At 48.0% G+C, this 16,709-nt stretch overlaps 1 protein-coding gene across 5 annotated transcripts in view; it reads left to right on the forward strand.

Annotated features, from left to right (window-relative positions):
* LOC146177308 (uncharacterized) overlaps window positions 1-16,709 on the forward strand; it is a 141,975-nt gene that overhangs the window by 80,284 nt on the left and 44,982 nt on the right. For 4 of the 5 annotated variants that reach the window (XM_084580423.1, XM_084580424.1, XM_084580422.1 and 1 more), the window contains one exon: window positions 7,372-7,520. In XM_084580423.1, the coding sequence (XP_084436549.1) occupies window positions 7,372-7,520 (149 nt within the window). Of the gene's footprint in view, window positions 1-439; window positions 551-7,371; window positions 7,521-16,709 lie in introns of all 5 variants that reach the window. The other variant, XM_084580425.1, reaches the window with a different exon arrangement.

The raw sequence follows: 16,709 nt of genomic DNA on the forward strand, positions 1-16,709 counted from the left end.
ATCGACCACGCAGGCCCGATTGCGTTTGGGTGGGGTGAGGGAAGAGATGGAGAGCTCAGTGCATAAAATGTAGTGATCACTGCCTAATGAGTGAGTGGTATTAGTCCAGCGGCTTTCTCGAACGCCTTTTGAGAGAGTCAAGTCTGGGCTTGTGTCGTGCTGAACGCTAGATCCGATTCGGGTGGGATAGGAGGTGTCGTTGAGAATAGAAAGCCCTTCGTCCTGAACGAAGGACAAAATTGCCGTACCCTTACGGCAGTTTTTTCGGTAACCCCAGCTGGTATGGCTAGAAATTGAAGTCGCCTACCACTAGTAGGGATCCTCCCGCGCTAACTGTGAGGGCTTTCTTGATTGCGCCAATGAGGGGGGCAGGAGGGCTCTTGGGCGGGCTATAGAGGTTGAGAACAAAAAGGGTGTGTGCTTTTCGTGTGCGGGGTAGGAGTTCCAGCAAGAGGCCATCCACGTCATCCACCTCAAGAGGGTGTTCGACCGCGGTAAAGTTGCGGTGCACCAACGACGCTACCCTGGATTGAGGCTGTGTGGAGGGCTCGTAAGTAGTATAGTCGCGGAGCTTAACCGAAACAAGCGTCTTCTGCAGCGCTATCACTGCCGGTATCTCGCTAGGGGATAGGGTAGATAAGTGAAGTTGCAGATTATTCCGCTTTGTGCGGAAACCTCTGCAGTTCCACTGCCACATGCTAATTCTGTTGGGGTGTGCCGCCATGTTGGGTGCTATCAGTAATAGCTAAAGGGATGGGTAGTACAGTGCAACCTCTGGGCAGAAGCTCAGAAACTTGGGTTTGGATTTGAGAAAACGAGGCCTCTTGAGCACTTTGACGCGTCTCAATAGCCTCTAGTCGTTTTGCGGCGTTCGTCATCCAGTTCTGGGTTTCGGCGCGGAAATATTGTACCGAGCGTTCCAGGGACTGCATTGCGGTTATAAGCAGGGCAGTCTGGTCTGGCATTGATGGCGCTGAAGGAACTACCCCAGTGGCTATCTTGCGTTTTGCGGGAACGCCACGAGCAGGCGACGTAGCGCGCAAAGAGGACGCGCAGGGGGGAGAGTTTGAAGGAGTTTTGGAAATGGTGGGAGGTGCTTGGGTTTGCAATACTGCAGGGTACTGCTCTCGCCTAAGAAGGAGTTGCAGCTGCCGTTTAAGCTCGGCAATTTCTTCAGACTGTGTTTTTAACTGAGCTTTAAGTTCCGCGTTCTCTCGCTCGAGCGGGGAAGACTGCGGCCTCCAGCTCACCTGTTTCGTGGATTCCTGGACTGTTTGGCCCGGGAGTGGCGGGAAGGACCTCGAGCGGCTTCTGCTGTGGCCATGGCGGGATCCCGTCTTCGAGCGGCTGCGCGACTTCGAAGACGATCGAAACCGGCTTCTTGATGGTCTAGATGACTTGAGAGTTGTCTCAGGAGGTCGAGCGTCCTAAATCGTTATCGGCGGTGTGGATTTTTTGGAGGAGTTTCCTGAGCGTTCGAAGCGCACTTTGCAGCGTTTGGTCCCCGTGAAGTGGGCTTCACCGCATAAAATGCACCTGGGCGTGCAGTCCGGCGTTTGCTTGGGTGGATGGGCAACAGGTGTCTCCCCGGGTGAGCCGAGTCAGCGGTTCAGCAAGATCAGCGAATGTATCTATAAAACGGCGGTAATAACTGCACAAGCCGAGAAATCTGCGAACAGCTTTCTTGTCACGTGGAATCGGAAATTCCGCAACAGCAGTAAGCTTGTCAGGATCGGGCTTCACGCCGGCAGCGCTTACGACATGACCGAGAAGTTTAAGCTCTGTTTAGCGAAAGTGACATTTCTGTGGCTTAAGTGTCAAGTTAGCGGATCGAAGGGCTTCGAGTACTGACCACAGGCGCTTAAGATGTTGTGCAAACGATTCTGCGAAGACCACCACGTCATCTAGGTAGACTAGGAAACACTGCTATTTAAGCCCGGCGAGGACAGTGTCCATTATCCGCTGAAATGTGGCCGGCGCGGAACAAAGTCCGAAAGGTAGAACTTTAAATTCGTAAAGTCCGTCGGGTGTGACAAAGGCCGTCTTTTCACGGTCTCGCTCATCTACCTCAATCTGCCAGTAGCCACTTTTCAGATCGATTGACAAAAAGCACTTCGCACGCCGAAGGCGGCCGAGAGAGTCGTCAGTCCGCGGCAAGGGGTAAACATCCTTCTTGGTTACGGAGTTCAGCTTGCGGTTATAGACGCAAAAACGTAACGTGCCGTCTTTCTTTTTAACTAGAACCACTGGGGAGGACCTTGGGCTATTTGAAGGCTGGATAACATCATCTTCGAGCATTAGTTTAACTTGTGACTTCGCGCTCGTTCGAAGAGACGCGGTAGGAGTGCTGGTGAATTGGGCGCACATCATCGAACGTCACGATCTGGTGCTTGGCAATGGAAGTCTGATGCACTTTGACGATGATGCAAAACACTCTCTGAATTCGAGTAACAATGAAAACAGCTGTTCACGCTGGCTCACCGATAGCTCTGAGCTAATATCGAGGTTGTCGAGGGATGTGGGCGGTGGCACGGTTTCTGTGGACAAGCACTCGGAGACTTCAGATATGCGTTCCGCGAAAGCTAAGGAAGTATTCCGAAAAACGTGTCGATACTCGTGCGAAAAATTGACAACAAGCACCTTGGACTGACCACAGTTAAGTTGGATCAAACTGCGAGCCACGCAGAACGCAGTCAACAGTAACGAGAGGTTAGTTTCGGCTATTGCATCACCATCGTGAAGTGCATGCATTGCATTTGACATTAAGGAAGGTGCTGGTTCGGGGTGGCAGCGTGACACTGTCCGCATAAACTCGAAGCACATTGAGTGGTCGCTGTGTACTGCTGAGGGCCACTGCTTTCTCAGTAGAAAACGAGACCTTAAAATCCCGGAGGTCAATAATTGCGCCATATTCAAGAAGAAAATCTACGCCCAGAATTAGGTCACGTGAGCAGCTTTTCAGAACGAGGCAGCTTACCACAAATGTCGACTCTTGAATTTGAACCCTGGCCGTGCACATGCCTAGAGGAGTAACCAGATGACCACCCGCAGAACGAACGTGTGTGCCAGCCCACGGAGTCAAAACCTTCTTGAGAATCGCGGTAAACTGGCTGCTCAAAATAGAATAATCAGCGCCAGTATCCAACAAAGCTCGAACATGGCGATCATCCAGTATTACTGGTATGTCCAACGACAGCTGCTCGCGAATATCAGGCTTCTGAGTGTTTGAGAGCTCTGCGTCGGTGTACGCGGTATGCTTCACCTGCAATTCGTCGTTGTTGCAGGCGCGTTGTTGCGGTGTCCGTTCCACCGGCAATTCGTCATCGTTGCTGGTGCGTTGTCGCGTTATCTGTTCCACCGTCAATTAGTCGTTGTTGCGGGTGCATTGTTGCGTCGTCTGTTTCACCGGCAATTCGTCGTTGCGAGTGCATTGTTGCGTCGTCTGTTTCACCGGCAATTCGTCGTTGTTGCGGGTGCGTTGGTGCGTCGTCGTTTCCACCGGCAATTCGTCGTCGTTGCGGGTGCGTCGTGGTGGCGTCGAGGTAGCGTTATAATCTGCATCGCGGAATTTTTTCAATGTCGATTCGTAGTCTTTCCGTGTCCGCGTTGATGGGGGGTCTAGCGCGCAGCGATGTCCAGCGAGCCTACCCCCGAAGGTCGCTGGTTTCAGTTTTCCCGCTGGGGGCTGGACAATCGACCCTGTGCTGCCCATGAGAACCTCGCAGCAGATGGCGAAGGGTGAGCCCTGGGCGACGGTGATCGAGATTGCCGCAGACGAGACGGAACCCCGCGGCGCTGGTCATTGACGAAATCTTCAACGGCTCGGGGCCGTTCGCACGTAGCGAGGCCGTGGTGAATCGGCGGAAAAACCTTCGAGGCCTAGTCGACGGTAGGGACAGCGCCGATAGACATGACCCGGTTCGCCGCAGTGAAAGCATAAAGGCCGTCAGTCGGGGGTACGCCACTCGTCTGCTTTCCGTCTAGACGGTCGGGAATACGTTACGTACTGCATAACGGGGTCCGGGGCTGTTGGTGCAGCTACGTTAGCAGGAATGAGGGTCGGCGACTGGGGTGGAGAGTATTGTAGCACCTCGGCGTATGTTGGACGCTGACACTCAGGTGGCTTAAGAGGAGGAATAGGGTGAGGTTCACATCTTGAAAACGCAGGCCGGAGCGCTTGCTGCACTTCGTCACGGACAACCCTCGCAATGGAGGTAGAAGCTGGTTGAAGTGCGCCATACAGCAGTCTGAGTTCGTCGCGCACAATCGACCGTACGAGCTCCCGTACCGCCGATGCGTCCATGCCATGCGATGGTAACTCGGCAGAGACGGAGGTGGCATGGCTGGTACTATTTTGTGCCGAAGCTCGCTGCTGGAGCACTTTTTCTATCGTGGATGTTTCCGCAAGGAATTCTGCGACAGTTTTCGGTGGGCTGCGCACCAGGCCAGCAAAAAGCTGCTCTTTAACGCCAAGCATGCGGTAGCGCAGCTTTTTGTCCTCGGACATTGCAGGGTCTGCCCGCTTGAAGAGGTGTGTCATGTCTTCGATATATGCCGCGGCGGTTTCTTTAGGCATTTGAACCCGAGATTGGAGAGCGCGTTTGGCCCGTTCGCGGCGATCTGAGCTACCATAAGTAGCCTCAAGATGACGCTTGAACTCACTCCAGGAAGGCAGCTGGTCTTCATGGTTCTCGAACTATGTCCGAGCGCCACCTTCAAGGCTGAAGTAGACGCTGCGAAGCAGGGCGGCGTCATCCAGACGTTGAAGGTAGCTACCCTTTTGTAGTGTTGCAACCAGTCGTCGACGTCTTCATAGGTGTCCCCGTGAAAGGTCTTTGGGACGCGGGGGTTCTGAAAGTCAGGTAAGTAGGGGCCGCTCCAGGCATTGCGACGACGTCGTGGCTGCCGGTAGTCATAGCCGAGGGGGAAACTCAAGTGGTAGGCCTCGTTGCCTGCGGCTGGTGCGGTGAACAGGCGTTTCCTCGAATATATGACCAGCACTCCTGCTTAGCGGAGGGGTACGGGACATCAGACCTGACCTCCACCAGATTTGTCACGGTATTGGCGACTAGGGCTAGGTTATCAGAGCCAGTGCAGGTGGAATTACACGGTCCAAGCTTTAGGTACGTCCTGCGAGTCCGGAGCCAATTCACTTCGTCCTTTTTCTCTGAGCGCCACTTCAACGTCTTTTGCTCTGAGCGCCCCCTGGCAATATATTACCGTTAGGAAAACATATAAAGCTTTTCAGGCTTCAAACATTTGTATTTATGAATGTTTAGTAATTTTCATGTGAATAAGTGCAATGTTTTATAATATATGTTAGTAATAAAGAAATGACAGAGCACGATGACTACAAATTTTCCTCACCCCCAGGTATCACAGAACGGGAGCCCCAGGGGGTCTGATGTATGCAAGCAGAGCTAGGTAACCAACAAATTACCTACATTGGTCTCTGAAGGGGCAAAAATACACGAGGCTCGTTTGGCCTACGTGTTGCGTATTTCCAATAGCGGCGTTGCTCGGGCTAGCACACAGCGCATTTTTCCTCCCAGACTACAAGCGACTATAAGGTCAGATCTAGCCTAAATGTGGTCTCATTGTGGGAAAGCTCTGTAAGAATCGAACTGGGGCTGCCCATATAAAATGCGCCCATGCTGCCCACTCGGTATTTTACGAAAGGGCAAGTGGAATATGAATGAAATCTCAAATTGGACAATCATTTGTGAAGTCCAAAAGAAGCGGCCCTAGATAACCTGCTTTTGGTCGTACATCGGGCGTGATGAAGCTGGAAAGCTGGTGTACCCGCATGATACCAAAATTGGTCCCTCTTGGGGAATCTGAAGGCACGTGCAACCAGTGTGTTCTAGATTAAAAAACAACGGCAAGCAGAATTGGGACCGGCCAGACAAAACTGCTTTAGGTCTAACATAGACCATGGCGAAGACAAAAATTCGAGCGTCCGTATGTACATCAGATTTGTTAAAAATCATTATTGACGCAACCTAAATGCCGACTGCTGTCGCGACAAATAGCGTTAGTCGAAATGAGACTGCCAAATCAATGCCGCGGTCTGTCCTATATTGTTCGTAGCAGAGCTGAAAGTATACCAGAAGGTTAGCATACTATGTGGTGCGCTTTCTTTCAATCAATTATTTGTTTTAGGCTTTGCCATAAGTTGTTATCATCGATGGTTTGTATTACATTTTTTAGCACCAGTAGTCGGTTAAAAGCATTGTTTGGCTTCGGTACTGGCGCTCACAGAAATAGCGCTAAAAGCATAGAATACGCACATTGCTAACTATGGATAGCCTGCAGCTCTCCATGCAATGTTGATCTTCAGAACGAACAACATCACTACATGAGCTAGCCGGAATTCGGAATTATTTACCTATCTTATTCTTACGAAATGATTGTAAAATTTCATGATCTAGCTGTTTAGAAAGGACAAATATGTACAAAATATTTGATTGTTTCTCCCAATAAGCACCCAGTTGGAGATTTTGGACTCGGGCTGCCCATTATTATCTACATCGGGCCTTTCTCGCAATAATGGGAGCAAAACCAAGTTCGGCTTGCCGCTGTAGAACAAAAGGTAAATTAGGCTGGGAAGTCAGCACCCACGTCAACGATTTCATTATCTTCTGATTGTGGTGGGAATGGGCAGGCGGGTGAGGTTACAGGTGAAAGTGGAGAAAAAATAAATGCTGGCACGGGCACAATTATTGATGGCTTGATGAACTTTGAGAAAGTCGGAACCTATAAACAGAACGATAGTGCCGCGAGATAACTTTATAAACTCAGCGACGTAGAAAACGTCCTGTACAACAGTTCGAGCTGTGCACGCCACAAGTGGTTGAATGCGACGTGGACTGGCAGTTCAGTGAAAAAAAATCTATAGAACGTTGAAATCGGCGGCAATGTTTGTTTCTTAACAGGACAGCGGCACAAAGGCGTATGCACAAAGGCGAGAACTATAACGCCATAGACTAAAGTCTGGATAACATTCTGCGGAAAGAACCGATGTTGTGCAAAATTAAAGGAAAACGCAGTCCTTACCTCGGAACGGCGGCGCTTAGTTCTCCGAGTGAGCAAAAGAGAGAGGCCGAAGTAGCGATAGTCGGCGGGAGGTGTGGGTAGGATGAAATTAGTCCTTAGAGGCATATTATATAGTACGTAATGTGCCTTTACAGATGCTCTCTCTCTCTCTCTCTCTCTCTCTCTCTCTATATATATATATATATATATATATATATATATATATATATATATATATATATATATATATATATATATTATGTGTGAAGTAATAGTGTGCGTGCAATTTTGTAGGGCATTGCAAAGCCATTAATATCTTAACTATCTTTATTCCAGGCATTCAATACCTCAAGCTTTTATTGGCTGTACGCCACCAATCACCATTTTACGCCTATTAACGGCAACACGTGCTTAGGCTTTAATATATTGGGAATATCTTCAAGCGGTTTGAACTATTCTACCACATTTATGGAGGGCAATAACCGGTACGTCATATAGAAGAGTTTTGCCTAAGTAAAGCGTCTTATCATATACATTGCAGATTGAAAATTTCTCACTGAGGGAAAGTTCTCGGTTTTCAGTCGTTCGTTTTTTATATTTTGTTCTCTATTAGTAACGCCACTGTAAAGTACAAAATTGTACCAGATTACTAATATCATACCGTTTTTTTACTGAGCACGTGAGCTGCTTATATTTCAAGCTCAAAACGGCCTAAAATCATTTGTGTGGGCAGCCCTATAAGCGTCCATGTTGGTTTTGTTTGATGAGGGTTGCTCCGTAAGTCAGAGGTTTCTTTTTTTAGACTAAAAACGATGTGGGTACCGAGGTTACAAGCCAAATTTGCGCTAGTTGCCATAAGTGCCAGAGCTAGCTTAAGTGATAGTTTTGGGGTTTTGTATATACTTTCCTCGATAGGAAACATTAGACATTTGACATTATAAAATATTGTTATATATCACTCTAAACTGAGTGGCAGATCCTAAGGGTAATTTTAGCTCTTCGAAGAATGTGCAATTATGTCATACCCACTCTTAATTGATATACGTAGGCTGGTAGACGAGGTATTCAAGCAACTGGATAATGAACAGTTAAGGATAATGGCTAGTGGAGTACAACTGATTAACATGAAATCTGACGATGACATTGGGTTTTGGAGTAGATATGTCGGCGAATACAAAAACGTGACTATTGTTCCAATGAGCTAAACATTAGGACTGGAAAAAATATGCGGAAGATTAAATTAACGGTTTGGAAAGAAGCAGTTCGGTAATAATCGGATTATTTTTGGCTAGAAGTGCAAAATAACTAGGACAATCAGATTGAACTAGAGAGTATTTGAGCTATTATCAGAAGATAAACGGCAATGACTTGCGACCCTATAGAGAAAAGTATATGACAGCGTTATCCTCAGGTAGTCACCACCTGTTAGGAAGAAAAATAGAGTCAACTTTAGCAGCTCCACCTAAATTGTGAACCACGCCGATGGCTATCAGAAATGACCAACTGAACATTAAGAGACAGCAAGTGGGTAGAAAGCGACAGCGAGACGTTTTTGTCCAGGAAATTAAATTCAGGTTGTAATATGATATTTATCATAAATTCGATGCTAGCTGCGTAGATTTAGTGAACCTCTGTGAATTACTCTTGAATGAATACATGATGATGGCTGATAGGCTGCATCGTCCATCCGGCTGTAAAAAGTGGTACACCTGTTTATTCCTCGCAGAAACATGGCATAATTACTGTAAATGTTATCATAATCCAACTGGCCTATTTGGGGCGTAAAGTAAGACATATGAAATACGAAGGCCGGAAAGGTTTCTTTTTACACCAGTAGCAGGCAAACGTTTGAAACGATAAAAATCCGTAATTAGTAGATGTGTAGGAAAAATAAGGAACAGCTAAATCACCAATGTTTTCATTATATTTTTTATCATATATGCTAGACACGGTCGGCTTCAACTCAGTGATGGACAGCTTCTAGCAAGTGAAAATTTCTGGAGGTCTGTCAGAAAATCTTGACAGTTTTTTCACTAGAAACAGCTGGTGCTTTGTGTATTCTCGCGGCGTTTCACTTGGTAGGCTCCCTGATTATCCAAGCAGGCACACCTGGAGTGTCTTTTCATACAAAATTTCATCATACATACATTGTTTATGGGCTTTAGTGAGCTTCTGATGGCATCCGCAGTGTCATGTGAATATCCATGGGCACCTGAAGAAAAATCTGCTACTCCGGTTGTAGGTTCCCAACTATCAAATATCTTAACAAGTTTAGAGGACTATATGCCTGAATGTATAGATGAGTAGTCATATCATTACCTCTAGGAGCTTATAGAGACAGAAATATATTTACACAAGGCCGCAGCCCATGTAAACAATTTTAGCTCGCTATAGGAAAATGTATGTCACTAGAGCTGATGCGAGTAGTCGTGCTAATAACAGCTCTAAAGATGTAAATAGACTTCAAACTGTAGACTACTACCCTTAAAAGCAGTTTTAGGTAGGTATATAACACACCATGTTCCCTAGGCTATAGGCGAGTAGACATAACATTTCGTTAGCTGCTATAGATCTATAGTATTCTAACCATATAAGGAGCTTAGCTGGCTAGGGGATATTTGTATATTTCTTAGCCTTAACACCAGGATTCATATAGCTATATTTTGCTCCCCATAGCGAAGCGGGTACTCCCGCAGCTACAGACTTTAGTGCATACGTACGATTTTTACTGGAATCAAGAAAGTATTCTGCTCTAAAAATAATATTGCCCCACTCCTAATCAATCTTGTGGCGCCGTCGAAGCCCTGCCACGCCCGTTAGCCGCTCGGTCGCCCCAGTCATCCGACACTACCGATGTTCCTTGTTGCTCTGATCGCCGAAGGTTAGGTTAGCGCCGAGGACGGCGTCTTTCAAAGAGGGGGAGTAATGCCGTATTCCTAATCACTCTTGTGGCGCCGTCATGCGGCCGGACTGGATTACCGACGTTTTAGCTGGCCTTAGCCATGTTAGGAGGCCCGGTGTTCTTCGTCCTCGCTCGAACTCTCGCCAGCTTTGCCGCGTCCCAGTGCCGCGTCACTGTTATTAAACCTACTTTTCTAACCTACATTGGCTGCTCTGGCTGTTTGGTGGAAGTGAAAACAGAGAGAAAGGGGTGCCGTAGTAGAGAGCTTCGGACCACCGCAAGATAGAGGCTTTCGCCTCATCGCAGGGGATCCAAAGTGGCTCCTCGAACTTTTTATTTAAGATTTCAAGAGATTTTTGCATGTGTCGCTTCGTGCTCTTGTGTATGCTTTGTCTATTTCTTTGGTCGCGAGACCTAGCGTTATCATTTTATTTGTCGCGCAAGTTGCGCTGAGGCGTATCTCAATCATTCTTGCCATGCGTGTATGTTTCTAGGATGTTCCTGGGTATGCTAGTCACCAGTTGCGGTTTTATCTCGAACGTTTGTCGCAGCCTCTAAATATAGCACTGACGCGTGCAACGGGTGTTTGTATATCGACGACCGCTGAGCACAATTGTACCTATCGTTGCCGGGGAGGTCAGTTATTTTACGGGCTCAAGACAGCCCAATAAAGATTTGACTCCAGTGAAGATCGTCTCCTCACTTGCTGCTGACGAAATTCTTACCACCACGGGACATTACATATATATTGCGAGCCCTCCACTGATCTCCTTTCATTTGTACATACCACAACCTTCTTCTTTCTTTTGTACATATAATCGTCATTGTGCCGCGGCGCGGGCTCCAGTACTGCCTGGGTTCACCATCATATTAAACGCTGACATGGCGTATCTTGCCTTGCCGTCACGACTTTGCCGTCTCAACCAGGCCTGAATTCTTTCACTATATATATATATATATATGCGTGTGTATGTGTGTGTGCATCATTGCATCTTATTTCATGCTTAATATACATATTTACCCTTAGACCTATTTTTGCTCCTCCCAAGAAACATCAAATAGCACTTATGATAGAAAAAAATACTCAGAAGGAATGGCCTCCGCGCCGTTGCCAATGCGGTCGAATTCAGTGACTCGGAACGATCTGTTAGAATATCAGTCCAAACATGTATGTCCAATATACTCATAATTTTGGGAAATTCTCCATTACAAATGAATACAAAAGGAGCAAGTGACCATAAAATGAAAGCTGTTATTCCTATGCCGGGCTGGTCGAAATCATTCGGGAGAATTGACAAGGTTTTTATTACTTCCTTCGTGGTTGGAAAAGTTGTCCTAATTTGGTTCCCTAAAGCAAGTTCAGTATAGTCACCACAAAAGAGCGGTAGCAACTGTGGATCTTAATTTGCTAACGCGAAAGCAATCCATCAGGGGCAGGGAAAGGCGTCTTTTATGAGACGTTGTCCCCCTAATCTTGAAAAATATGATACTGGAGACACCAAATAGAGGAAGGAAAGAAGACACCACTACGACTAGTCGCAAACAATATGAAGGTGATCGCTAGAGCCGCAACCGAGACGAGGAGATTGATTGATTGATTAAAACTTTAATTTCCACCGATTTAGGAGGCCCCCAACTCCCCACTCCTGGCACGCAGGCCTGAGGAACGGGGGCTTTAACCTCCGCGACTAAGGAAGGCGAATATACATTGGTTCTTCGCGGCCTCAGCCGCCAGGCGGACGGCTTTCTGCTGGTCAGCGGGGATGTCGCTTCGCAGCAGTGTTACCCAGGCTTCTCTACTTTTAATGTTGTCCCTAGCGCCCGGAGACTTAGTGCATTCCCAAAGTATATGGTCGAGGGTCCCCCTCGCTTCGCAGGCTTTACATTTATCATTTTTTCTCTCATCTATCTGGGTGTGAAACAAGGCAGGGTTCGGGAAATTTCCGGCTTGTAATCGCCGCCAGGCTTATGGCCTCTATTATTTAAGCTAGGATCCGGCGGAGGCATCAGACGTCTTCCTAATCTATAATTTTTGGTTATTTCCTCATAGGGTTGCAAACGTCCGTCCATCGCCTGGCAATCGGGCGGCTCCGCGTTTGCCCGGAAGTAGAGATCTCGGGCTAAATCATGGGCCGCCTCGTTGCCGGGGATGGACGTGGGTGCTGGGACCCAAATTATGGTGATTTTGCGATCGATTTTAGTTGCAGCTTTTATAATTCGGGCGGCTTCTTGCGAGACCCTGCCTTTCTGATATTCCAGAGAGCCGTTTTACTGTAGCTAAAGATCAATCTAGCCTTCGTTCCAACGCAAGCGAGCGCTATTACCTCTTCAGCCGTGTCTATGTTTCTGCTTCGGATAATGGCGGAGGCTACTGGTGCGCCGCTACCATCGACTACCGACTGCCGCCCCTGATCGGCCGCTTGCAGCGCCTACGTAGGCAACTTCTTTTACTCTGAAATCTTTCGCACTTTTAACCAGTGCTTCTGCTCTCTTCTCCCGTCTCTCGTTGCGGTATTCTGGATGCATGTTGCGGGGGAGAGGACGGACAATGATGTTCTCGCGACATTGTGGCGGTAGGGCAACCTTGTAGGCTGTGCCCCTATCTATTTTTCGACCCACCCATTCTAAGATGGTTCGACCCGTGCTCGACCAACTTAATCTCTCATGCTGGGCGATTCTCACCGCTTCAGCAAGTTCCGTCCAGCTATTATGCACTCCCATTTCTATCAGGCGTTCCGTAGAAGAGGAGATGGGTAGACCCAGCTCCCTCTTGACGCAACGCCTGATGAGTGCGTCTATCTTTTTCATTGGTCCTGATGTTGAGGAACGGTATGGCATAGCATATTCGACTTATTATGTACGCCTGCATCAGTCTCAAGAGGCTTCTGTCTTTGAGGCCTCTGCCTTTGAATGCAATCCTCCTAAATATCCCTGTTACTTTCATCGCGTAGGTAGTGAGTTTTTTTATCGTTCCGTCGTTATACCCGTCCTCTTGAATAAAAAGTCCGAGGATTCTGATTTGCTGGACTTTTGGTACGGTTTTGCCGTCGACCCTAATTTCCACGTTAAAGTCGCCCTTGCACCTCATCGATTTTGCATTATATATGAAAAGTTCGGATTTTTGCGGAGAGCACGCAAGACCCCTTTCGGCCGCGTAGGACACAATGGTGTCCGCCGCCTCCTGTTGGCGTTCTTCTATGCTGCCACTGTTCATCCAGAGATTAACGTCGTCCTCGTAAATGCTGAACTTCAGGTCTTTTATGAATTTAGGAGCGGCAGGAAGGCCTCTCCTCACCACGTTAAAAGGGAAGGGGGAGAGCACCGAGCCTAGCGGCGTTCCTTTATTCCGAGGTGGACAGTGGGGGATTCTAGGTCCTGAAACTTTAGTTTCAATTCCTCCTGTTTGTCAGGAAATCCATTACGTAATTATATGTCCTCTCGCCGACTCCTAACTCCTGCAGTCCCTCGAGAATTGCCTGGTGTTTTACGTTGTCAAATGCTTTTGTTAGATCTAGTGCTAGAATTACCTTCGCGTCTCTGGATTTCGAGTCAATTATGTCATGTTGTAATCGGAGCATTACGTCCTGTGTGCACAGGCCCGGTCGGAGCCCGACCATCTCATGCGGCCACAGGTCGCTTTTCTCCATGAAATTAGCCTTGTTTGAAGTACGCGTTCCATAAGCTTTTCAATGCATGATGTTAGAGAAATAGGTCTGGTTTTCAAATTTCGGGGGTTTGCCAGGTTTTGGAATTAGCACAACGTTTGCAGTTTTCCACTGCTGGTGAAGACGACCGCTACTCCATACTTCTTGCATGTAGTAGGTTAGTGCCGTTATGGAAGCGTCGTCTAGGTTTCGTAGAATTTTATTTGTTATTCCATCGGGGCCGGGAGCTGATCGCATCTTTAAGCTCAGGATTTCGGCTCTAACTTCCGCTTTTGACATGGGCGCGTCGATGGCCTCGTTCAGTGGGCCCGTGTATTGCCTAAGAGGGAGGGATGTTGTATCGCCGACATATGTGTCTACGAGTTTAGTTATTAGTTCCGCGTCAGTCCCCTCGAACGCGGGTCTTGCCTTTGCTATTGTTGTGTTTGACTGTGTTTTCGAACTGTCGGGATCAAGAAAATATTGTAACACTCTCCACGTCTGAAAGGCTCATGTTGCCCTCCATTTCATCGCACCTGTTACGCCAGTTTTGCTCGCAGAGTTTAATTGCATAATCCTCAATTTGTTTATTGTGCCTGGCTATTTTTCGCCTTAGGATTCGGTTCCAACTCTGACACCGGATGCGTCTTTCCATACCTTTTTTTTTTGCTTCCCACATGTGTAGGAGTTTCCTGTCGACTGTTTTCGGTGCATCGTCCGCCTCTAGGGTAATGGTAGCGGATTTAACGTGGTGCATGAGGGTTTCTGCCCAATCGTCGATATTTTCAATATTTTCGTCCATGTTTGCAGATTCACTAATTTGTCTGAATTTCTCCCATTCGATTGCGCTGATGATCTTTTCTCGTCTAACTTTGACTCCCCGTTTAAGCGTTATTTCGAGGACGTAATGATCGCTTCCAAAGTTGAGCTTTGTGTTCTTCCACCTAAGCTACTCTATGTTTTTGGTGAATGTTAAGTCTGGGGTTGTGTCTTGCTCACACTGTTTCCCACCCTGGTCGGGCAGGCAGAATCTGTCTGCAGGGTGAGGTTTAATTCGTGAAAATCTTCCCATAACTGCCTGCCTTCGGATCTTGCCTATTATATCCCCACTCTTGGTGGCAGGCGTTGAAGTCTGCTACAATTAGCAGGGGGTTAGCTGCGGCTGCCTTCATTGCTTTGCGAAATAATGTCTTGAACCTAACTTTGAGCTGCTGAGGAGAGCTGTATATGTTTGGGACGAAAATACTGGGTTCCTTCTTTCTGCCCGTGATGATTTCAACGAAAACCGCCTCATTACCGCGAGAACTAATTTCCTGTTCGATCACCGCTACGTTCCTTTTTGACGAATGTAGTGACTCGGGATTTTTCTCCCCGTCCACTAGCAAACGCTTGATATCCTGATAATTTAATTACTCCTTTGCCAGTTTCCTGCAGGGCTACGGCTAGAGGTTTTTCAACTATTTGCTTGAGATGCTGTTGCACTAACGCTCGCTTGCGCAGTTCCTCGGCAGTTCCACTGCCATACCGTCGAATTAATCTTTCGTTGCGTTTTGCCCATGTTGGAATTGGTCAAGTATCCCTTCTCTCACTATTTGCCTTTCTGCCATAGCAGCAAGAGCCGCGTTTGTTTGTTTAGATTGTTCCTGAATTCGGTTTAGGGCGCCTATGATGTTATTCATGCCTGTCTCGAGCCGCTCGAGTCTCGCCCCGTATTTGGCGTCTAGTCTAGGGAGCAACGCCACTTTACGTCACCGCCTTCCGTGGCGAGGGAAATATCTTGGTAGTGCCTCTCTCTCTTTTTTCTGTTCCTATAACAGCCTACACCCCCGCTACCTGGTAACAATTTTTTTCACGCGTCATAAGCAGGGTGCGGTGACACCACACATGGCCTTTTGTTTATATACGGTGGGATTGCACGCAGTCAATTGGCACCTAGTTTGTCGTGCGCGTGTTCAACCATAATTGATATAGCCGCCTTGCGATGCATTTTGTATCGTTCAGGAAGGGAACTACGCAAGCGTCTGTTGCCTTCATGTTTTTCCACAAGGCGCGAGATTTCCTCTCAGCAATGGGTGAGTCATAGTACATATTGTTACGGACGAAGCAGGAAGAAGAGAGCAGTGGCGCGGACACACATGCTCGATGGTCGTGAGATGCCCGCACACAGAATCATTAAACGTCATCTCACGACCATCGAGCATCTTCTTTTTGTCCTCTGTTCTCCCCTTGTCATCGCTTGCCGCCAGGAAACATCTGGTGGAGGTGCGGGGTACGTAATCCCCACCCTCGCCTTGGAGCATCGACGCCATCTGTAAGCCGGGACCATCAACCGAGGGCCCAGGGACATCGCCGAGCAGCTTCGCCCCAGCCCTTCAAGCCAAGACTCGAACCAACTACCATCGCCCAGGCCTCAGCCCGGACCTGAAGAGAACAGGCAGACCAATCAGAGCCGACACGAAGGACCCGAAAGACCCGAATGACCCGAAGGAACCGATGGACACGAACACGCTACCCCCGCCGAAGCTGCCCTACGTGACCTCGAGCCATCGGTCCCATGGACTGGTGACGGATGGTTGACAGCTCCAGGAAAGGCGGATCACCCACGTACAAGACATCATACCGGCAAGCCGTTCTATTCTTACTTCTTCCTGTTCTTCAAACATCTAGACACGCCCATCCGCATGCCATGGAATCATCATCGGTACACTTCGTCGTCTACGATCGGGACGATCGCTTGGTGGCCCCGGGTCATGTGACGGACTTGGAAGAAGAAGTAGGCAGTGGCGCGGGTAGGAGTGCGTGCGCTAGGCCCGCACACAGATTCATTAAACGTCATCTCTCGAGCATCTTCTTTCTGTTGTCTGTTCTCCGGTTGTCATCGCTTGCTGCCACGTAAGAATATTTTTGCTTAGTTGCTACTTAGCACACCACTCTACCGCACCACTGAGCTGTGCGCGGTCAAAGCGTGTTAAAGCTTCCCACATGTTCGATATTATTCACTCAAAAGCAATATATATATCATCACCAGACTATTGTGGCGACGGTAGCAGCATCCAGAAATAAGCGTCACCAAATATCATCCAAGGTGGCGGGCCATATGAATGAATAGGTGTATTCCGTATCCTGCT

Source organism: Amblyomma maculatum, chromosome 10 (genome assembly GCF_055883805.1).
Source record: "Amblyomma maculatum isolate TAMU_Amacu chromosome 10, ASM5588380v1, whole genome shotgun sequence".
Classification (NCBI taxonomy): domain Eukaryota; kingdom Metazoa; phylum Arthropoda; class Arachnida; order Ixodida; family Ixodidae; genus Amblyomma; species Amblyomma maculatum.